At 37.5% G+C, this 25,558-nt stretch overlaps 1 protein-coding gene across 2 annotated transcripts in view; it reads right to left on the bottom strand.

Moving 5' to 3' along the window:
- The window catches only part of pafah1b1a (platelet-activating factor acetylhydrolase 1b, regulatory subunit 1a), a 137,303-nt gene that overhangs the window by 19,220 nt on the left and 92,525 nt on the right, over positions 1-25,558 (bottom strand). For both annotated transcript variants that reach the window (XM_028806892.2, XM_051931182.1), the window contains exon 3: positions 8,487-8,571. In XM_028806892.2, coding sequence (XP_028662725.1) covers positions 8,487-8,571 — 85 coding nt within the window. The remainder of the gene's footprint in view (positions 1-8,486; positions 8,572-25,558) is intronic.

Raw genomic sequence — 25,558 nt, 5'->3', positions numbered from 1 at the left:
GTTAGCATGTGATTCTGTAAGAGGTTTTGCTTTAATAACATTGTGTGGCATGGTGTTGACGACTAAACGTGTACCATTGCATAAACCCTGTTTAGTGTTAAGGTTTCTTAATAGCATGATTATTGTTCCGTTTTTAAGGCTAAGATTGTGTTGTGGTAATCCGGCTGGGTTAATAGTGTTCAAATATTCTAAGGGGAAATTAAGATGGTCATTGTCGTCACAGAGTCAACTTGTCAGAGCTTAGAAAGAGCTGTGCCACTCCAGGAAGTAATGAAATGACCTGGTTATTGATGTGATCAACATTTAATATTTTTTGGACATAATATAGTTCGTTGTGTTAAAAGGGGTATTTGGTGTAATGAGATTGTTGTTCCAAATATCTCCGTAACTGTTTTGAAAGCAATGCCAATTGTCTGCGTATTTTAAGGTGGACTGAAGAATAGCCGAGCGCATGGCATTTGGAACAATAGCTAAGCACTGTGTAAAATCTCCTCCTAATAAAAGTACCTTTCCTCCAAAGGGAATATTATTATTCATCAACGTTTGTATAAGTTTATCAATGGTGTTGAGTAAGTGACTGGATGCTATTAGATGCAAAAGCAAATGAACTATTGTAGGATCTAATGCAGTTCATAAAGTTTTTACTTTCAGGTACTTCGTTAGTTAGAAGCTTCTGTAGATATGCAGGATATGAATGTAAAGGAGGCAGTCAAATTTGACCCTTTTGACAATAACGTGTAAATTCATTACTTGTATTGCCAGTTGTTTCTTCAGGGAAGTTAAGTGAATGACAATGATTGTAAATGACATTCATTAATCCCAATGAATTTTCATGAATAGTGGACTCATTATTGAACGCGTTGTCAGCTAACTGGCGCAATCGTTTAGCAGGTGTCTGTCGTTGATGTCCTTGACGTGTATGTTTTGTCTGTGCCGTATGAGAGGCGCGTCGTTGTATGTGCAGGATTTGGGACGTGCTATTCTGGAGCTGTAATCGATTTGACTGTGCTGTGTGAGAAGCCCGTTACAGTTTACGGCGTTCATTGTTTGTATTGAGCCTTGCCCGTTTTTGTATGTCGGTTAGTCGACCGGCATGTATTGTTTTTTTTCATGCGGGTTCGTGTGTTTGGTCCCGTCACTCGAGCCGTATCGTTTTGTACCCGTGAGCGTGAATTCATGACTTGTTTGTTCTTCAGCGTTAGAAATATGGATAAGTAATAAGGAGGAACGCACTCACTGTTAATATGGAGCCTTTTCTGTGGTTGAACGGTTAATAGTGCATCAGTGTAATGAGATCGTTTGAATGTGTTCAGATGACGTATATTTAATACGGACGGTTCGTTCAGTAATGGGGCTTTGTGTCTCATTTCTTATTTATGTTAGTGTGGTCGTGGGTCCGAATCCTGCTTTTTGTGTATGTTTCGTGTGCTATGTCCGTAGTCTGTCCCGTTTTGTGTCCAATGGGTTTGTGTGGCGCTCGCGTCTGACTTCTTTTTTTTTTTTTGTGTGCTAGGGGGCGTTGCCTCACTTTATTTTATCTCTGTTAGTGGAGGGGGTGTTTGTGTGTCGTGGGTCTCAATTCTCTTCTTTGTGTGTGTTCCGTTTCATGTGCCATGGGCTTCGTGCGGCGCCGGCGTCTGACTCCTTTTTTCTGTGTGCTATGGGCGCCTCATTTCTTATTTTACGTTGCTTTGCATCCGGTTTCCGTTGCTTGGAAGGGGGGTTTTGTGGGGGCGCCTGCGCAGTACGTCTTTTGCGTCCACGGCCCATGGCCGGATGTCCCTGCGTCCATCCGGTTTACCATTCTCGGTTAGTAATATGGATAGACAACAGATCTTTGATATACAGAGGTCCACTTATAGAAGTGTTGAAGTCATAAAAATGGTCGTGGAAGTTTTTGGTCAGGTTTTTTTTTTTTTTTTTTTTAAATATAAACATCGAGACTACACTTGCAATTGTTTACCTGTCACAAAGTGCTGGAAAAGGTCAATGTGAACTTGTTAAATATGGTAAAAATTTACTGTATGTCTGATTTTTATTCTGTTTTCTGATGTTTAACACTCATACTTGAATAAAGCAATTTCTGCCAGCTGTCTATGCAGCAAGGGAAGTATGTTTCAGCCAAAGACCGTTCTAATTTTGCAGCATTGCCTCCAAACGATCTATTAACCAGCTGTTATTAAATATCCTAACAAAGGTTTTTTAAAAAATGACACATATTCTTCAGTTTAATTTAAATAATGTGAGTTGAGACAAGTCAGTAAAATATTTCTGATGGGTCAGATTTGATCCGTGGGCTGCCTGTTGAGCACCATTTTTCTAGGTCCTAAAGTTGTGACCCGTGGTAAAAACCAAAACTGTCTGCAATTCAGCAATACAAGTTATACTTCAACTCAACTCAACTCAACTGGCACACAAAAATTAACTTTCAGCAGGGAATCTATGTGAAATTACTAAAATTACATCTAGCTATAAAGACAGGACTTGGGAGATAGAGAAGGTCCATGTCAGAAACACATTTAGAACCATGTCTAAAGTACGGTTCCATGGTATATTGGTAGTACAAAAGTACCAAAAAATCCAAATTTTAAAACATTACGGTACCAGCATTTCTGGATTTTTGGTACCAGAAGTAAATTTCAACTTTCCACTCAATTCCCATACCCACCTCCCTTGACACTTCCTGTTGCAGTTGTGGAAAAACGTCCATTTCATAGATATCATAAGAAGCCGCCACACACTTTGAACTGCATTACCCCCCCCCCCCCCAACCCCCGTTGCTAGGGAAGCTGGAGTAAAAGAGGGAGTTTTAGAGCTATCCGTTATTTGCTTTGGAACTTTTTTGGTACTGAGGTCTGAAAGCTTGGATCGATAATGAAGTCAACATTTTCGTACTGATCAAACTTTAGTCTGAAGCCTAATGAATTTTCTGAACACCATCTTGTACAGTGTTCAGTAATTCCATTCTTGGTGCACTCTATTTCTAAAATTCAGATGGCACTGTGTTATGGTGTAGTATTTACTCACATGGATGACCATGTTTCTGCTTAATGGGACTGCTATGTTTTTAATACATCTAGGCAAGTAAACAGCTGTTTGACAGATATTTTGTGTTATCTATGACCTGTGTCACTAAACTAAAGCTGAATCTTGTACCTTTCTTCGACCTTTTTATTTTTTTGGACATCTAATAAGATTAATTCATGTGCTAAGGGTGCCACATTGGGGCAGTGGTTAGTGCTGTTGCCTCTCAGATTCAGTATCCTGGGTTCAAATTTGGCATTTGGTCATTACATATCTGGAGTTTGCAGATTTTCCCAGTGTCTGCATGGGGATAGAGTTTAGAGATATGAAATATATTCGGAACAGCCTTTACAGCTTTCACGAACTGTAGCCAACCTCTGAACACTCTCATTGAATGAGGGCTGGCATTTTCATTAAATACAAGAGAGACTGTCCAATAAAAACTAAAAACAGGAAAAGTCTCTTCCTGGATGTGTGATTCAAATACTAGATATTGACAAGAACAATCCTGAAATGTTAAAATGTATCACATAGAGTACAGAATTTACTCAAATTAATTCAACCAAATATAAATGTTGTGAATTTTTGTCATTGAATAAGATTTTCCTTAAAACATTTTTTTTCTCTATTAGAGAAATTCATTCAGGTACACATTGATGCGCATGACTCAGATTCTCAGAAACATTATTCTTGACAGAAAAGGGGTGCCGACATTGATTGAATACAAAAGTATTCATGTATAAATTGTACATCAGTTGTTTATAACTGTATGCTAGATGTGTATATTATTTATTAAAGTGACTTATAAAATAAAAAAATATGTATTGAACCTCCACGAGGGGGAAAAAGATTGATATTATTATACTGTCAATCAGAGAAATAATAAATACTGAAATGCAAGGGCAAGATAATAGAAATCCAGAGAGAGCAGAGTTTAAAACCTGTTAATGGAGAATAAAAAAGATCCTCCTAAGTCCTGCACAGACACGTTTCAGCTCCCGAAGGCAAATTGATCAGAACAGGAAAAAAAACTGAAACTGACTTTCCGACATATAAATCTGTGGATGCCAGTTCAGAAACTGATGTGATCTTTGCATGTATTGTATGATCATGTTCCTAACAATAAATGCAAACTGTGGACGGTCGGGTAGATTTGCTACATGTATTTTTCTTCCCTATCATCTCATTGTGATTGTGGAAATCTTCTTTAAACAGAAGGCGATGTCTTTGTCCATAACAGGCAAGGACATACTGTCTGTTGCATTAGAGTAATTTAAGGTCAGTCACTTCCAGGAGCTAAATTCCTTAAACTCACAAGAAAACAAGTATTAGGTTGCCATTTAATGGAAGGTGGAGTAATGTATCTATAATAATAAAAGGCAAAGCCCTCACTGACTGACTCACTCACTGACTGACTGACTGACTGACTCATCACTAATTCTCCAACTTCCCGTGTAGGTGGAAGGCTGAAATTTGGCAGGCTCATTCCTTACAGCTTACTTACAAAAGTTAGGCAGGTTTCATTTCGAAATTCAAAGCGTAATGGTCATAACTGGAACATATTTTTTGTCCATACACTGTAATGGAGGAGGCGGAGTCACGTATCGCGTCATCACGCCTCCTACGTAATCACGTGAACTAAAAACAAGGAAGAGATTTACAGCACGAGTCACACGCGGGAACGAAGGTAAATGACGTTAATTTTTGACTGTCTTTTAATACTGTGTAAGCATACATATTAACACATGTGCAATTAAACGTGTGCATTTACGGGGTGATTTCTCAGGCTTAAAAGCTCACCTTTTATCAAACGCGGGAACAAAGGTAACTGACGTTGTTCACTGTCTTTTAATACTGTGTAACCATACATATTAACACATGTGCAATTAAACGTGTGCATTTACGGGGTGATTTCTCAGGCTTAAAAGCTCGCCTTTTACTAAAAAGGTAAATGCAAAACTATTTTCAATCAGTTTATTGAAACGCTCCCGTTAAGGATTGCAATAACATATTCGCGAGATAAAAGAACGAAGTAGGGGGAAATGGAGGAACAGCCGGAAACAGCGAAGAGCAAAAAATTAATTAAACAATTGAGAACGGAGCGAGTGAAGCATACAAGCATGTTCATAAGGGAAACAAAGCACGGTGTAAAACGTAAGTTTAAATTAAGTTTATACAAACGCTCCCGCTGCGGATTGCAATAATATATTCGCGAGATAAAAGTTTAATGAGAACACACGAGGTATAAACGAACCACACGCCGTGGCGCAACGTTAAGGGCAACAGTTTCAACCATTCTATGATCTGCTTCTCGCAACTGAAAGACGGCACATGGCGGATGTTAGCTGACTTGCTGACCGCAACGTTAGGGGCTTCAACTTTGGCACTGACGCCACATCTCAGTGCCAACACTTTGCAGACTGTACTTAAAAGACACGCCCTCCTCACTGGACAGTTAAAAAGACCAATCAAACTAACGATGACATCAAGTATTACCCAATCAAAAGTAGGAAAGGAGGCATCTTCATAAAATGCGTGTGGGATGATTTGCATGACACGCTGCTTTAAAAAAAAAAATGATAAAAAAAATACGGGATAAATCCCGTCCAGTATTGATTCAAAACGGGACGCGCAATTTCATTCTCAAACGCGGCACGATTCCGTATTTTAAAGGACGGGTGGCAACCCTACAGTGCCAGGTAACCACCCATACAATCAGATTGTGATTCAGACTAGGAATGCAATGAATGTAATTACCCCGATCTACATACAAGGCGAAAGTCTTGCAACATTCAAAGATGATGGTTTGGGATAATTAGTACTTATTAAGTACACCATGGCACATAAAAGAGCTTATGAAGCCTTGAACCGAAAAAAGCAAGATCTCAGAGATCGAAAAAAAAAAAAAAAAAGGAGGTGATGTCGTTTTACTCGCTGTACATTTTAGTCAAACATTACCAGTTATTCCACGAGGGAGACCAGCACATGAACTCAACGCGTGTTTAAAATCCATGCTTCTCCCACGCTCGGTTATATGTCGCGTGTTCTCGGGTAGGTACACCAAAAAATGTATACATTTAAGCATGTAATGGGCAAACAAAAAATGAGGTATACCCGAAGGCACTGCAGTAGTACTCAATGTAACTTTACTTCTTAAATGTTAATGTTTTACTGTTTAATAATTTATACGCTTCTTATATATTGTTCAAATTCTTTTATCAAAATACCAGTGACAGCGCAATGCACGATAACATGGACTGAATACACCATACGCATCTGCCCACGGCCGCCCTGGTGTGCGCAGATAGGAGTTGATTCTAAAATAAAATAAACATAAAAAGAGTAATACAATCATCACCCATAAAGCGGATAGCAGACGTGACGTATTATATGTCTACCAGATTTCAAGTCAATAGGTGAAACGGTTTGCAAGCTACAGGTGATTTAAAATCATGGACAGACCAACGAAAAGCCACGGTAGCAAATTATAGAAGAAGATTTTACTGTTTAATAATTTATATTTATATGAAATGTGCTTCTTATATATTACTTCATATTCTCATATGATAATGATGTTAATGTTGTTTATATTGATTTCTATGTTATTGTAAGTGCATCTATGTGTGTATATGTATGTATGTATGTATCTGTATATATATATATATATATATATATATATAAAAAATATATATATAAAAAATATATGTGTATATGTATATATAATATATCTGTATATGTGTGTATATGTGTATATGTATATATATATGACAGCAACACTCATAACAATGACAACACAATTACATCGACAATCATGTTACGTTATTTTTAAAATGTTTCCTTTACTTTTTCATAACCTCTTTAACACACTACTTCTCCGCTGCGAAGCGCGGGTATTTTGCTAGTAAAAAAATAAATCTAAAACATATTTTCTATTCTTAAATGGAGTGGTGGGAGAAGAGCTGATCCCAACACATCATATTTTAAGAGTCTCACAGTTTGGGAACATTGATTTATTAAATTTCAGTCATAGCATCTTGCACAAAATATGATAAAAATTAAAAGGTAATTAAACGATTCAGCCAATTTTATTGGATAATCACTATTTTACCTATCATAAAAAGTAATATTTGCCCATTTCTTCTTGAAAATTTGTTTTACTTTTGTCAAGGTAGTCAGAAATAGTGGACAGAAGACTTAAGGTCACACCATACATTTTCATGTGGGATTAACAACAGGACCTTGATTGGGAAATTCAAGGACATGATTGCTCTTTAATAAAGGCAGTGCTGAAATATCATTCAGTTAGTGAAATTCATTTTTATGGAAGATATGTAGAAGACTTTATCCAGTAATTCTTTCAATTATCATTAATTAATATCTGTCATTGCACATGGTAAAAGTCATTGCAATAATATAGTCCTATTACCATTGTACTTCATGGTGAAGACAGGAAGACCTAGTTGGTAAGTAGCATTTGATTTTTACTACTATTACTACTTAATATTCAGATCACAAACATATCGGACAACAAGAACTTTCATCACATACTGTATCACCAATATCCTCTACTGATGTTTTGCAAATGCTTTACAGGAACATTTATGGATTTCTCAGTCATAACTTCAACCTTACATCTTCCATAAACTTTATACATAAAGCATTTTTGATTTTAAATTTACCTTATTACATTTACATCAGAATCAGAGAAACAATTGCTCTTGCAATGGCATCTACAACTTGTTCACAAACATTTAAACAAAAATGGTAGCTTTTAAATTTTTCTACAATGGACTGCAGAGTTATAAGAAAAGTTCATCCCTGTAACAAGGTTTTACAGTTGCCTCCAAACTGGTGCTTCTTCCGAATAGTATCTGACTTGCTCTGAATTATTTTTTCATTCACAGTAAAGCTTTCTTTTGAAATCCTAATATACTTAGTGTATTTATGCTCACAAATTAAAACAGCTGATCAATTAATTTTCAAACATTACTTGAGACATTTGTAGACTACAAAGGGGATTAATACTTTAAACTGAAAATTTTACTTTTAATTTTGCATAAACTGGAGAAAGTCTGACATTTAATTTGATTTCTCTCTCTAAGCAAAGAAACATGAAATTATTTAAAATGTAAAAATCTAAGATATAAATATTGAAAGGTACTGGCTGCTAAATAATTTTCAAGGCACTGTATCTGTTTTGATTCTCCAGTCTGTTTAAATATACGGCCATTCTTTTGACAAAACACCTATGTGGATCACTAAAATCTATTCAATGAAGATTTGAATACTGACTTCATGTCTACTTCACAAATAATGCAAAATGACAAAATCTGATTCAATTAAAAAAATAAATTTTAATGTTTTGTTTAGTATTTATATTTCAGAGAATATATATGAAAATAAGTAGACCTGCATCTCAGCCTTCATGAACAAAACAAAAAATCAAATGAGATCATACTTACCATATCTAATTCTGCTTCCTTTTTAAAAACTGAATATGCTTCTTCATATCCATTGGAGCGAAGGTAATCTGCTATCGCTCGATTGCTGAGGTGGGGGGCAGAAAAGAATTTGATGGTATTAGTAATATAGTTAAAATATGATGGTAGGGTACAACATGCTAGATACTTTGATATACCCAAATAGGTAGGCCACTGTCAATTGCACAAGAGAAAAAAAGACAGCATTCCTGTTTAGAATCTGGAAAAAACATTTCTGCCATTTCTATACATTAAATTCTAGACACCCAGTAACTGAGAACTTTGGAAAAATTAATCACCCATGAAACATCCAAGAACAGCAGGTACAAGACACCACAGCAGATGAAAAATGAAAATGCTAAAATAGTGAAGTCTTGCCACCTTTTATTTGGCATCCTTCAAACAGGAGCATGGTGTATAATAAGACTTGCTGTAAATATTTAATCACTGATCAATAACTAATCCTTAAAGCATATGTGGTTGCACACACTCTCACTCTGATTCTCCAATATGATTTGCCCCATGATGGCAACACTTTCTTGTGCTTCAGTGTTGATGGCCAGCTAGACCTGGGATCACCTTGAAAGATATCATGCCAAAATAGAATTCTACAGCTCATCACTTACTGTTGCACATGAAGGGGACTGATACTGGAGCCAGTGGAGGTGAAACGAATCTCCAAAGGTGTATTCTTCTTTAGCATTTGAAAAACAAATGCTAGAAATTTGAAATTTACATAGTTTAAGTACAAATCTTTTGTGACTGATAATGATCAGTACAATACCAACTTCAGGTTAAGACTCAACTCATTCAGCAAATTTTGCAGTTAAGAAAATGGCCAGAAATTAACTTGGGCAGGAAAACTAAAATTTCCATATAACATTATTCACTATTTTTCCAGTCAGACATGAAACAATTTTCCCCCAATAAGTCTTTTTCAACTATCTTTAAATTAAGCTTTGCCATAAACCAATTTAGAAATACCTACTTTTAAAAATTTGAGTAGAAAGTCTGTTGGTACGATAAATACTTTGACTTGCATTGAATATTTGCATTGGCTGTCAATGCAATAACACTTAACTAAAACGAAGTACCTTTTAAGATCAAGCCTTATGACATGAGAAAGTAATGAGAATTTAAATTCCACTTGATGCTTTTTAATAAGTGAAACACTTATTGAAACATAGTGTTCATTAAAATAGACAAATGATGACATTATTCAAGCTACAAGTAGTATCATCTTACGTTAAGTAAAATATGCATTCAGAGAAAAAAAAGAAACATGGCCTGGTTTAGGAAAATTAAGCCAGTGTGTATAAAGTTCGCCAAAAAACTGTTGAGATGCAAAATAATGACATTTACAATGCATTACCATGAACAAAACAAATATGCTACTTGCAAGATAAGACTAGCAATGTACCACGGCAGCAGGAGCAGCTATACTAAACAGTAGTCAAAGGAAGACTCTTAGATGTGCACAATAATCGAATAATATACTCCAAAAATCAAATGGTTTACAACAAAGGATTTATGCAGCTATCAGTTGTCGTGAACCAAAATAAAAAGTGCAAGAGATTTAAATACTTTAGGAGTATTTTGTGTTGCCACCAGTGAAATTTCTACTACATTTTGATCATGTGAATTTCCAATAAGCATTTTTGGGAGAAATAGGTCGCTAATGATTTGTTACTTGATCCAAAAAAATTAATTAGCATACATAAAAAGAAAACTAAACACATTAAGCATCATCACAGTGCACCACATGCATTTCTAGAGGAAGATGGTTATTTGTTATTATGAGCTACCTCTTTGAAGTGCTTTCATGTAAGAATTTTCTGGGAAGGTCACAGATTCCATCTGTCCAAAAGCTTGAAAACACAGCGTAAGATTACAATCATAACTGACTTTTTGACTGGGTCAACAATTTAGGGTGTGTATCACAGTAATGTGCCGAAGCATGAATGGCTATCGACTGATGAAGCCGAGACCCCCTTTTTTCAACCGAGTGAACAAAAAGTTGTGGAACCCTATAGGCTACTGAACAATCTAATTTTCACTAGCAAAATGTCAAAAGATTTATACTCTAATACCCAAGAACTTATTCTAGATTAGATTTGATAAAACCAGTTGATTTTTATTTAATACAGTGGGTTTGAGAACATGAATTCAAGTATCAGATTTTCTTATGTAATGTAATGACAGTAAAGTACTTTGAGTAGAACATTTATTGTTATGTAAAACTAGCGCAAGTAAATGGCAATGCCTGGTTATATTTGTATGAGTTAAGAAAGCAATTTTTTTTTTTTTTTTAAATGTTGACCTTTTAATTAATGTGTCTCATTCATCCTCAACACCACCTCTTCTGATAACTGGTCAATTTCTCTTCTCCCATGAGATGAGAATTTGACTTTTTGTGTATAATTGGATTCCATAATTGTAACTTGTTGCTGAGTTGAAACCAAGCACAATACTTCACAATTAGCTCTTTAATCTCACATTAATAAACTGGAATGCACTGTTGAATAATTTAATCCATAGACCACTCAAAGCATCCACATGAAGACTCAGGTTCACAGATATTATTGCAGGTCTCCGCATTACAGGAAACAGAACCAGCTGCAACATTTGATAATGTTATAAAGTTGATTCAAAGCTGGTTCATCAAAATTGCTCAGGTTCAGACATTATTGCAGGTCTCTGCATTACAGGAAAAAGAACCAGTTGCAGCATTTGATAATGTCATAAAGATGATTCCAAGATGATTCATCAAAATTGCATCAAATCAAGAGTAACAACAAAGGAACTTCTGACAGACCATAGTTAACATGGGTTCTGAAGACCTTCCTTGCTGATCCTCCCCATTTTGTGTGCTCAAATGGCATGCACAAACAGAACTCATTAATCCATTAAGTGCTCCGGCAGTTGCATCTTTGGGAGCCTGCCCAACCTAGTCCATGCAAGCATTGAACAAAGTCAGAGAAACAAAACACCCCTGATGAACACCAGAGTCTATTGGCAAAAACATAGATTCTGCTTTAACTCTGCACAGCACTCACAGTACCAGTGTACAGGCCCGCTATGATATCCAACAATTTTGAGGGCTTCCCGCAAAGTCTCAGCATTTCCCACAGGACAGGTCATTCAACTAAGTCAAACGCTGTACGAAAATCTACAAAGGCTGCAAAGAAACTCTTGCCGATATTCTTGTTTGCAATCCATGAGAACCTTCGGTGCCAGGATATGGTCAATAGTAGATTTCTTAGACGTAAAACCAGACTGCTATGGTTGCCGATAGGTGAGCAAGTGATCACATATCCTGTTGAGGATGACCCTAGCAAGGACCTTACCCAGAAATCAAAAGCAATGTTATCCCCCTGTAGTTACCGCAATCCAGCGGATAACCTTTCCCTTGCCAGGGACGACAAACCCGTTTTTCCAATCAGTCGGGATGACACTCATCTCCCAAATAAAAGAAAAGACTGTTTGCAATCCCAGGAGAACAGCCTTACCACCAGCCTGGAGAAGTTCACCCTGGATACCACAGATCACAGCAGCCTTCCCTACCCTCTGTGCAATCTCAGTGAGAGTGGGTGGCTCACACAGATCAATCTCAACAACTGTGGACCTAGAGATATCCAGAGGATCAGTTTTAAACTGAGTGGGTTAAAGTGGGTCGCAACTACAATGTCATCCGTAAGGACTGTTCCATCAGCTGCCCTGTCTGCGATTTTCCGAGGAAAAGACTCCAATGAGTATGCTTCGATTCCTCTGTAAGCATGACGTGGGTTCACTAGACCATAAATGGTGTGTCACTTGCTCACATATTCCTCTAACAAATGCCTCCTTATCTGCCTTCAGAGCCCTCGCAGCCATCCTTCTCAGTTCCCAGTACAGACCAGAGTTGCCATCAAGCTGTGCATTGAGACTCCTCTTGACGATATCCAGGGTGCCTTGCAAGATGAAACATCTCCTTCTGGTAACACTTGTAACTCCAACAAAACCCTTAGCAACCTTCAAGTTCTTGTCATGGAAGGTCTCCCACATTACATTAGGCCCAGCAGTCACACCAAAGTCTGTACGTTCCTAAGACAAACTGCGTGCAAACCTGTTAGAAACAGCCCAATCTTATAGTCTGGCCAGGTCCAGCCTCATTTTCCTAGTAGTTGGTAACCTAATGGACCTAAGCTGGATCTTCAGAGTAGCATCAAGTCTATGGTCAGAATTCACAAACAGGGAACTTCTGAAAACCCTGCAGTTTTGTAAAAGTCTCCTTCATCTGCTCACAATGATGTGATCAATCTCCTTCACTGTATCACCAGTATTAGAGTACCAAGTCCAACAATGCGTAAGAACCAGGATCCAGTGATCTGCAGCTCCTGATCTTTTGCAAAGTCACGAACATGGAGCCACTTTCACCACAGTTGCCAGACTCATGGGGACTGACACAATCCTCATAGCCAGCACTGTCAGTGCCAGTGGTTGCACTGAAGTCACTCATGACAAAAGGAGTGTCACTTCGCTGGCACCCATCAACTACCGAGGAAAGTTGCGAATAAAATGCATCCCTCAGCGAGACATCACTCAATATGGTCAGCGCATACATTGAGACAACAGAAAAGGCACCCTGATAGTGCCTTAATCAGAGTTTCACCAAATCCACCAAAGCAACAGCTACTCCCAGAGTATGATAGCCATCAGAGAGACTAGACCAATAAAAAGTGTACCCACCTACAGAGATCTGGCCAGTCCCCGGTCTGCACACCTTTGAGAGTGCTTCCACTGAAATACGGCGTTTACGAAGCTCCTCCAACAGCAGAGGAAGATGATCATCATGCCGGCGAGACAATACATTCCACGTGCCTACCTGGAAGGGTCATCTCAAATTGGGGCTTGAATACTGCCATGCAGCGGGTGGTGCCTCAGCACCACACCAGTTCCGATCCTCAACCGACCTGACCCCATTGGCTGTCCGACAATTTTGACTCTTCCTGGGATGAGGTTCCCAAAGGCTTTCTCCCATTATCTTCATAATGCGTGCAGCCACCAGGAAAGCTACTCCAGCGGAAAGCAGAAAGGAGTCCTGTCTATTGTCTAAGAGCTGTGTGAAAGTGTCAATACTGCCACCAACCCCCATGATATCCCTGCAAGCTTACAGGGCCGGATGCAGTCTAACGTCATACCCAGTACAAGTAATGTGTAATGAAAGATCGTAATTTACATGCAAACCTAGAAGTAGAATCAGGCATTGATTAACCTCAACTAATTTTATTTATTTATTTTTTTTTAAGAAATGCTGGTAAATGTCCATGAAATATAAGAGGTTTTGTTAATCTTGGGTGTATAGCTCCTGAATGCTCCATTTTTAAACCTTTCAACATGCAGAAGGTTTTTTTTAATTGTACTGCAACTTGCTGCATACAGTATGTGGCAACATAGCCACAGACCGGTCAGAGTGCCCATGCTGACCACTATCCACCACCAAAAGCACTTACAATGGCTACATGAGCATCAGAACTGGACCATGGAGCAATGGGAAAAGGTGGCCAGGTCTGATGAAACAACTTTTCTTTTAGATTAAAGTGGTCGGTCAGGTGTGTGCATGTTGTTTACCTGGAGAAGACATGGCAGCTGGAGAAGAAATGGCAGCAGGAAGGACTGTGGGAAGGAGGTATACCAGTGCTGGCAGTTTGATGCTCTGGGCAATGTTCTACTGGAAAACCTTGGGTCCCGCTACTCATGTGGAGGTTACTTTTGACATGTACCACGTACCTAAAGGTTGTTGCAGACCATGTACACCCCATTATGGCAATTGTGTTCCCTGATGGCAGTGGTCTCTTTAAGGAAGATAATGCACTTTGCTACGCGACAATGACTGTTCAGGAATGGTTTGAAAAAAAATAATGAATTTTAATTTATTGGCTAGGCCTTCCAATTCCCCAGATTTAATCTGATTGTGCATCAGTGGAATATGCTAGAAAAAGGATCTGCTGTCTTGGGAGTCATATACTTCAGGATACCTTTGTGGCTGATCAGTGTATACTTTTATATTGTACACTAAGGTGAAATGCAAGTTACACAAATTGTTAAGTAGATGTGTGAACAGTTAGCTAAGTGAGAGGTGTTATTTTATTTTATAAATATTTAATGAATACACAAATTAGTGCCGTATTCAGTGACCTCCCATTCCTTTAGTGGTACAAATTTAGACAAGTGCAGAGAAAGATGTTATTACATCAGATTAGTTGCTGATAATGAGTATGCCAGTTCATGTAAGGAAAAACAATCTAGACAAGACTACAGACGAGAGGTTTAAAAAACAAACTCAATTTTTCAAATTAAAGTTCGTAAAGGTTTCCTGGCATATCAAGACACTGAAGGAGGTGCTTGAAGTCACATATGCAGCTCTGTAAATGAAAAATGGAATGCAAAGGAAAGGACTGCAGGCAGGAAGAAAAGTAAGTCCCAATAAATATCACATACCTAGGAAAAAATAACATTCTCAAATCCAACAACACTATATATAAAGGCAGGAAAACAGCCATGAACAGGGGGCCAGCACACTACCTGATTGCCTTTAAAATGGGCAGTTAACCTAACCTGCACATCTCCGATTTTGCTACAACATCCCCTGATTATCCAGTTCAGAAAATTCAGTTCAGTCCAGAAAATTAACACAGACTAGGAGAATGTGCAAACTCCATTTGGACAACGTAAGAATGCATGATTTAAATCAGGACTCTGGATCCAAGTGACAGAAGTCCTACCCCACTGAACCACTGTGCCATTATACATTATATATCAGGCAAAATAAAGTACCAAATTTCTCAAGATTATTGCACGAGGCACAGGCAGCTGAGTGGGTTGGGGGTCCTTTAATAAATAGTTTTCAGTCGGCAACATGCCCTGGTCCGGTGTGGACCATGCTTTCACTGTCGACGTGTTCTTCAAAAACAATGAATCCATCATCACTACGCAACACGCCTTCCGAACACACTTCAGCATTCCTCCTAACGGTGACATCCCAGTTCGGAAAACAATTTCATCCTCGGACTATATGAACGCCTGAAAACATCCAAGCTGTAAGGGCATCAATTTTACAGTCTCCTAGACTTCATCGCACAAACATGACTCTGCCTTAGGCATTTCCAACATGTCTTTGAGGAGGATTTGGAACGAGGACCTTAATTTCCATCCATACAAAATGATGGTAATGAAGGAACTCACAGAGAGAGGGAGAGGCGCAGAGAGTTGTGTGTGAACAGTCTGCAAACTGTTCATCAAGATTTCTTCGTCATGTGCAGTGACGAGGCACATTTCCATTTGAATGGTTGTGTAAATAAGCAAAACTTTTGCTACTGGGCTGAAACCAACCCTCGGGAACTTCATCAGAGACCCATGCAAAGCGAGCGTGTTACAGTTTGGTGCGCCGTTGCAGAACTTGAAATTGCAGGCCCTCACCTATTTGAGGAAGGAGGAACAACAGTCACCGTCACTTCAGAATGTTACATTGAAATGCTAAAGAACTTTTGCCGGCCCCTACAGGAAGAAATGGATGTGGTGGATGCCTGGTTTCAACAGGATGAAGCAAAAGCTCATATGGCGCAAATATCCATGCAAGTTTTGAGGGAGATGTTTCTGGGGAAGTTGATCTCCCTGTGCATCGAGGTCAAGTGGCCTTCACATTTGCCTGATCTTGCTCTGAGATTTCTTCTTTTGGGGCTCTCTCAAGTCGAAGGTATATACACACCGACCTCAAAGAAGCGACTTGCCACAAAATCACTACTATTCCCCTTGAAATGGTCGAATGAGTCATGCGAGCGTTCAGAAATCATCTCAAAGAGTGTATCGCTAATGATGGCCACCACCGTGAAGACATCATTTTTAAAACACAGTGAAAAAAATCTTATTTTGTGTATCTTTTCTTGTGTTGTAATGAAATTTTTTTTATCTTGTAGTGTTTTGTAGAATAAACATTTAAAATGTGGTAATTGTTTCTGGCTCACCCAATATATATATATATATATATATATATATATATATATATATATATATACACACACACACACACGCACACATACATATGCAACATTTCCTACAGAACTATATACATTTGTCAATTTACCTGTTATAGATCTACTAATGAAACTGTTCATTGCAGATGAACAATGTATCACACTGTATATTCATTGATATTGCTTCAACTCTTGTCAAAATGAATCAGCCAGATACACTGTACTGATTTTCCATGGTAACCTGCCCACATTAGCAGCAGAGGCAGCTCTCCAGAGGACATGAGTAGGCAGGATTATAAAGTGCAAGGTTGTTAGCAAGATGAAAAAGAATGCCAGAAATATTTGATACAATGGCTACAAAACTTAGCAACTCAAAAGAATTTATTACATACTCAACTGCACCTGATTTTTACAAGTAACACCAATTTTCATGTTGCATATCTTGGCCATCATAGCATGTGTACAGTTAAGATTTTAAAACAAAATCTGACAGTCTTGCTGTTTGTCAGCCAAAAGTACATATACCTACCATATGCATGTCACTTAATATACTGTGGTAAATATAGTCTATGAACAAGTATTGTCACACATCTAATGTGATGCCTTATGATGTCTGTCAAGTGTCAAAAATACTCAGTTTGAGGCTGTGGGGACGACAGCTTTAATCAAAGGTCTGTGCCCATATTTATCAAGCATCTTAGTAGTACTCCTAGGAATTGCACTAAAAGTATTTTTTAAGACAGGAATTTGTCCTACGCTAGAAATGGACATGAGAAGTAGTTATGAAACATTGTACACCCACTCCCAGTGAAGAGTGGAAGTTCACATTTGAGAATTATGTCCCAATTTTATAGCACCCCTAGCTGCAAGTGGCACTAATGAAGGAATTTTGTAGCTTCCTTAGAAATCATGACAAAATTTTAAAGAAAAAAAAAGGTAGGATATTCCACAAAGCTGCACATAATTGTTGCCACTTTTAACAACTTATTTTAAAATTCTTTTACATTTATACAGTGCTTTTCTTTCTACATCTAGACTACTACTAGGAGTACAGGGATGGAAAGACCGAGACACTCGCACCAATAATGAGAATAAAGCTTGATAATTAGCATGTTTGTTTAGCGATAAATTATTCAGTTATGGCCACAGGACAGGCTTCACCCCGTGTTGGTGCTTTAACATGCTGTGTTAAAAAACAGTCACTGATTACTTCTAAAAAACTCCTGCTCTTGTGCTCCTCCATCTGCAAGGTTATCCCAGTTAATATTTGGATAATTAAAGTCCCCCATGACTTTAATATCTCCCTGTAAACTTGCCTTTTTGATATTAATAAAGATGTGTGTTGAAATTAGCGCTGGGCGGTATACCGGTTCATACCAAAAACCGTTTTTTATTTTTGTTATGATATGGATTTTTCTTATACTGCAACACCGGTTTAAATTGTCTAAACAACGTTTGGAATGTGGCGCAGCAGGAAACTGTTTAAGGGGAGACCTTTTTCACTGCTACACTGCTAAACAGATACAACCACAGACATATATAGATAAGACGCAGCATTCACTATGTTGCCCAGTCGACACGCTACGTCAGCGCGTATGCCATATTGCAAGTGGTAAAAGTGCTATTTAAACTAATACAGGTAAACGTGGAAACCGGGTTTTCTGATGAAAAAACAATAACGTTTAAAACGGTATCATTTACACACAACAGATTTTGGCGAATCGTTTAAATGCAATTATTTATATCCATTTATACACTAATAATGAGAATTATTAAATAATAATTATTATAATTATTATTAAATAATTCCTCCCATATAAGTAACATTTCTCGGACTGCCTTCTTCCATCTCCGAAACATTTCTAGACATTTTCCTGTTCTTATGCAACACAGTACTGAAGTATTGGTTAATGCCCTAGTCACCTCACATATAGATTACTGAAATGCTATTCTATCTGGCATCCCACAAAAACTTATCCATCGCTTACAACTTCTTCAAAATTCTGCTGCCAGGATAATAACCTGCTGTTCTAAATCCGCTGAACATATTACACCTATTCTCTCTCAACTTCACTGGCTTCCTGTTAACTACAGAATACAATACAAAATACTGCTCTTAACATTTAAAGCTCTCCATAGTCTTGCTCCCCCCCTACCTCACTGATCTACAGACTTACACTCTTCTCGCTCACTCAGATCCTCATCTGCAGCTCTACTTTCTGTACCACACATCAAACTCTATTCTATGGGAGCTCGAGTTTCTCTCATAGTGCTCCTCAACTCTGGAATTCTCTTCCCTCTCATATACACCAGCTCGATTCAATAGCACATTTTAAAACTACCCTCAAAGCTTATCTTTTCAAACTGGCATACCAATTGTGAATTTGCACTGTTACTGACAGTTATCTTTGTCTTTCTTTTAACAGTGAAATGATACACTCAATGACAAAAATAAAAATTTTATTGTATAAAAATTAGCTTAATTTCTGAAAACATTTCACTCATTCCTCTCTCAGTCTCTCTCACACACACACACAATGTGGTTACTTAAATATATACAGGATAGGATCTAAAATCCTTGAAACAGAACTGTCTTACATAGCTTTTTCGGTGTGTTGCCACTCTGTAATTTGAGAGTACAGTGATCCCTCGCTATATCGCGCTTCGCCTTTCGCGGCTTCACTCCATTGCGGATTTTATATGTAAGCATATTTAAATATATATCGCGGATTTTTCGCTGCTTCGCGGGTTTCTGCGGACAATGGGTCTTTTAATTTCTGGCACATGCTTCCTCAGTTGGTTTGCCCAGTTGATTTCATACAAGGGACGCTATTGGCAGATGGCTGAGAAACTACCCAACTTACTTTCTCTCTCTCTTGCGCTGACGTAGGGGGGTGTGAGCAGGGGGGCTGTGTGCAGCTGCTTCCTGAAGGACATGCTGCACAGTGCTTCGCATACTTAAAAGCTCAAAGGGCACGTATTGATTTTTGACTTTGTTTTTCTGTGTTTCTCTCTCTGTCTCTTCCTGCTCCTGACAGAGGGGGTGTGAGCTGCCGCCTTCAACAGCTTTGTACCGGCGGTGCTTCGCATACTTAAAAGCCAAAAAGCCCTATTGATTTTTTTTTTTGACTGCTTGCTTTGCACTCCTTTGAAAAGGAACATATGTTTGCATTCTTTTAATTGTGAGACAGAACTGTCATCTCTGTCTTGTCATGGAGCACAGTTTAAACTTTTGAAAAAGAGACAAATGTTTGTTTGCAGTGTTTGAATAACGTTCCTGTCTCTCTACAACCTCCTGTGTTTCTGCGCAAATCTGTGACCCAAGCATGACATTCTAAAAATAACCATATAAACATATGGTTTCTACTTCGCGGATTTTCCTATTTCGCGGGTGGCTCTGGAACGCAACCCCCGCGATGGAGGAGGGATTACTGTATTCAGTCTGGCAATATGGTGCAGCCTTAGTTTGTGGAAGACAGACACAACTAAAGACATGAGCATAAAATGAGGAAGCAGTTTGAAATTGACAACCATCAATGTGCTCCTTGAGAAAAAAACACATCATCTGAACCAATCTCAGCCCGAACAAACTGATTGATCAAAGATACACTGACAGCTTGCCCCAGTGTCGTTTGTCGGATAACACACTCAGCTACTTTGACCACCTTGACTGTATCCTCAGAAGGAATCATCTAACCTCCTTTGTTTTTTTTAATGTGAGCAAGTGGTCGCTTTGATCATATGATGCCGGTACAGCATCTGTTACCAAACTAGCACTGCACACATCACAGGACAGCTTTCTCAAAATCCCGTCTAAGGGCTACCTCCCCATTGCTTCCAGAGGTGGATTTCTTTGGGAAACCTTCAAAGTTGGACAGATGTTAACAGCTAACAACAATCTACATAGTTAGTGACTAAATACGTTTAGCCAAAACGTTGTTTGGAGGCTCACTTGAGCACATAAATGCATAGATTTGCTAACTTAGCCTGGCGCAGCTAAAGTTAAATTATAAAACGGGATTTTCTAATGGCCAAATATAACCTAAACAATTGTTCAGCTTTACCTATAAAATGTAATCCCTGTGATCTGATTTGGAGCGTACTGCAGTTTGTACAATCCCAAGCAGCACATGTGTGAGGCATCTTTATCTATTACTTCACTCCACAGAAGTGCCACTCGCAATAAGGTGGCGACGTTGACATACGATGTGGCTGGTAATGAGGCGTCTACTAATTCTATGTCTATGGATTCCATGGAGTACATGCGTTAGTGGAAGTGTTGCGCAAGGGCTCTTTTTCACTGCTACACCGCTAAATAGGCATGCAACAGAGTACATGCGGTAGTGGAGGTATTGAGCGGTGAAAATGGACAGAGAACATTCTGAAACTGAAGCTGTAGCAGACGATAAAGTTGAACATGATGACACAGAACTTTTGCCAAAAAAAAAGGAGTCCCATCCGTTGCCAGGAGATACTTTGGTTTTAAAAGGTTGGATGTGGACCATTATGTTCAAATCTGTGAATACTGTTTCTATACTTCTGGATAATACTGCAAACCAAGTTGTACTTGTTTTATTTTTTTTCAATACAGTGTAATGTACCTGGGTGCTGTGTAATAGTGTGACAACATGTTGACTTTAATCTTGACATAAAACGGCGAGAATAAGGTCGACATGTTGACTTTATTCTCGTAATTTGTCATTAAAGTAGAACATTGGAAACTAAACTTCATCGTAAAATGAATATTTAATTTACTAGATTTTCTCAAACACTGTCATAAGTTAATGTAGCATATTAAATGTTTTGTGTTGTGTTCCCCAACCCAGTTGTTAATCACTTCGCGCTTCTTAAACTGACTTCCTCTGCACTAAGAGGAGGCGCCAGCAGCGATCACCGCACAGAATACATTCACTTCATGATATTCCTGCTCCCTGAACATTTAGAATGCTAAGATAAATACTGTTTGAGAAAATCTAGTAAATTAAACATTGATTTTAGGATGAAGTTTTGTTTACAACATTCTACTTTAATTATAAAAAACTATGAGAATAAAGTGGAAATGTCAACTTTAATCTCGACATAAGCGTCAAGATTAAAGTGGAAATGTTGAGAATAAAGTCAACATGTCGACTTCATTCTCGACATATAGTTTTTTTTTTTTCTTCACCGTGGCCCTTATACGATTCCGTAGGGCTATACCACAAATAGCATTATAAATGCAAGTTGCAGTTTTATTATTTATGTATATACCTTAAGCAAGGTCCATATTAATACAATTTGCCTAAATGATGGTTCAGTTGATAAAGATGTTATCACCAAGTTGCACTTGTTTTATTTTATTTTAATTTGGTGAATACTGTGTAATGCACCTGGGCTTGAAGTCTTGAAGTAATAGTATTATTACTGGAAGTTGACTATTATTTATTATTTTAAATATTATGCAGTTTAATGATAGTAAAGTTGTTTAAAAATTCACTAACGTGTCAGTGGACAGAGATTGTTAACATTAACAGAAAGTATAGTTGGTTTACAAAAAATATTTACTAATTATTCCTTTTCTAAGACATGTTCAGTGCAATACAACTTTTGACAAGCACCTGTGGATATTTTATTAAGTCTAAATGCATCTTTGGATGGTTGAAAATATGTTGTCAAAATTTTAGTTTAAGTTGTTTGCAAAATGTGTTCAATAAAAAGGTTCTAAATTTTGACTGCAACTGTCATGCAATGTGATTCCTTCTCTTCATTAGTGCCACCCCCTTGAAAACTATCACTTTATCGGGCCATGCAAACCTGTATTAATACTTGTGTGCACATTAAAATGTTTTTTTTTGTAAAATGTACAAATCTCATGACAGTGGAATAGGTTATTCTTAGCCAGTCTAATGCAGTAATTGCAGTGGAAAATGTGGTTAACATCCACTCATGCATGGGGAAAAAAATACCGTTGAATACTGTGAAACCGGTATAATTTTGAAAAATACCGTGATATAGAATTTTGGTCATACCGCCCAGCACTAGTTGAAATTACTGTCTGAACTGGGTGGTCTATAACACACTCCTAAAATAAAACCTCTTTCCCCAATATTTTCCAGGCGAAGCCACATGTCCTCACTACGATGGGGCTCATCATCCAACTGAAGAACAGATTGTTTCCCCAATTGTAGAACAGGCATGTGAAGTGACTTGCTCATGGTCACAGTGTCAGTAGTGGGATATTGGCCAAATATGCTACATTATCCCACAAATAAAAATGAGGAGAAATACAGAGTAAGTAAAAATAGTTTATTCTTATTCTGTAACTCAAAAAAGGCTCAAGCACCTTGCCTCCTGAATCCCATCAAACTTCATTCAGTGAATAATGAGACTGTGCTTGTCAGGTCATTACATTCCGTTTGATCACGTCTGACATTTTTTACTTGTTTGACTAAAAAACAGGACAATATTATATCATTTTATCTATCTGCTGTACTTGCAAAATGTATTCTTATTTTTTGAGATAATAATTACACAGCCCATCTACAATACATGTAAAGCCCATAGGATGGGAATGTTGCCACAGAGGGTAGTAATTTGTAGATAAAATTAAGGACAAACGCCATGGATATATTTGGCTTAAAGTGTGTACATATCATTTCAGTGACCCAGTATTAAGTAATACAAATGGATACTCTACATCTCTTTACATTTTTATACTACATCCAAAACACATTAGTTTTTTTTTTTGTCAAATGTAAATGTGTGATAAATTACTCATGAAAGTTAGCACGACTTCATTATCTCATTCATTTTACCATTTCAGTTTTGCTATAATTTTACAAAAATCTAGTATGCTTGTTATAATTTATACAGAATGTAAACACAATGAAAATACAATGTGTTATATATTAAACCATTTAATTATCTTGTTTAAATTTTTGACTGTAATCTGAATCTTAATAATAACTATTTGAATAGATTACATGGATTCAAACGATCTCATTAAATATACTGAAAACAAACAAAACTAAGCACTGTCAAAGGTATTGCTAATAATTTCTGCCTGATTATGTAAGAGGTACCCCTTTGGTCTCAGCTTTTAGATCCAGGCTGAAGATGCACTACTTTGGTTTACCATACCCTGATTAAAGTTGCTGATTAGCTCTTCATATTAGATTTCTGTTTGTTAGTGATCTGAATAAAAATATAAGTAATACAATAACTGTTAACTGTTACTAAACATCTGTTCATGTCTACTCTGTATCAATTTATATTTGGACTTCCGTTTTTACACATTGACAGCAACATGTAAATTGAAGAATTTCCTTTTCTTCGGTTAAATTCTTGAATAAAAGCACACTTGTTATACCTTTTGTGAAAGTGTTTATTTGATATTTGGACTTCTGTCTTCACACATTATACACTTCACGTCAACATTTTGTCTATTACTATAACATGTAAAAAAGTTTGTTTTAGCTATGTGTTCAACATTTCTTGCCTCACATTTCCTACCATCCTACATTTACACAGATCGTTGTAGACACAAAACACACAAAATGTATGTATTCCAAATGATGTATTATTTACACATTTATACAACTCCAAACATCTAACTCCCAAATAAAGAGACTTCAGCTGCCTCAATGGGGGATGAATGAGCAAGCTGCTTGTGCTGACTGACACATTTGCAAAACAATGACACTGATAAGGAGGTGCGAAGGAATTTGAAGTGGCCTGGAATTACAAATATTTTTGTAGCTTCAGGGGTAGTGTTAAAAGGTTTTCAAATGCTGTATCTGTCTTAGTGTCATATAAACACAGGGATTTCCAGTTTCTGTACTATGTCTTGCCTGAAGAAGGGGCACGAGCTGCCTTGAAAGCTTGCATATTGAAATTTTTTTTAGTTAGCCAATAAAAGGTGTCATTTTGCTTGACTTCTCATTACGTGTTAATCAGTGTTAAACTGCTTTGTTTTCCTGTGTTTAAACATGTCACAGTGCTCAGTTAATACTGCTACACAAAAATATGGACTAAATTTCTAAACATTAATTTCGATTTATTTTTAAAATAGTTTTTGTGACACTAAGGACTCCAAAAGTCACAAAGTTTTTAGTACATTATTCTTACTAGCAACAAATCTTTAGTACTCAGTTAAACAGAGACTTAATTTTATAAAACTAATGCAGCAAATACAAACTAATACAAAGGTCATATTACTGCATCCGGCATTCAGATGTTCAATACATCCTGTTAAATTTGCATGTACAATAAATAAGGTCACATAACAGCATGTATTCTCCCCATACTCTAGACCAGAAGTCTCCAACCTTTCTTCCCCTAAGAGCTACTTATACAAAATGAAAATGGCAGAGAGCTACTCAAATTTTCTAACTTTTATTCTCATAGCTTATTTCACCCCAAACAAACTGAATAAACTTGTTTTGCCTGAACATTTACAAACTGTTGGTGTCCTCAATTCACATTTTGCATTAACACATAAAAAATATTTAGTTCACCTGCAAGTGCATTTTGTATGTCTATATGCATTTTCTAGTGTATCTCACACTACTGAATTAAAACATGAATGCTGTCAAAACAATGCAATTACAAATACAGAGATATCACTTATTGTCACTTTATTATATGTCACTGTTTCACTTCACAAGAGTATTCACATGTCCAGTTGCATGTGTGATGTGTTTTTTTAGTTAGTCAGATGACCGGCACTGTATGGAGTCAACAAGAGAGGTGTATGGTGCAATGTAGCCACTTAAGTTCACTCTTATGGAGTCATTTACATGTTCATCTGTTAGTCTTGTTCTGAACTTTGATTTCATGACTTTCATGTCAGAAAAGGCAGACTCACAGAGGTAAGTAGACTCAAACAAAGCAGACATTTTCAGCGCTGCTTGGTGAAGATTCTTATCTTGCTCTACTAAGCTCCAGAAATGCGGAGAATGCTGTTGAGACTAACTGCACATTATTTTGAAGGTTTACTAATATATAATATATAAAATCCTCTGTCTGTATGTCCTCTTTCACGGGTGAAATACTTAACGGATT

Source organism: Erpetoichthys calabaricus, chromosome 8, assembly GCF_900747795.2.
Source record: "Erpetoichthys calabaricus chromosome 8, fErpCal1.3, whole genome shotgun sequence".
NCBI lineage: Eukaryota > Metazoa > Chordata > Cladistia > Polypteriformes > Polypteridae > Erpetoichthys > Erpetoichthys calabaricus.
The sequence above is the reverse complement of the archived record's forward strand: the minus strand, read 5'-3'. Positions and strand labels throughout refer to the sequence as shown.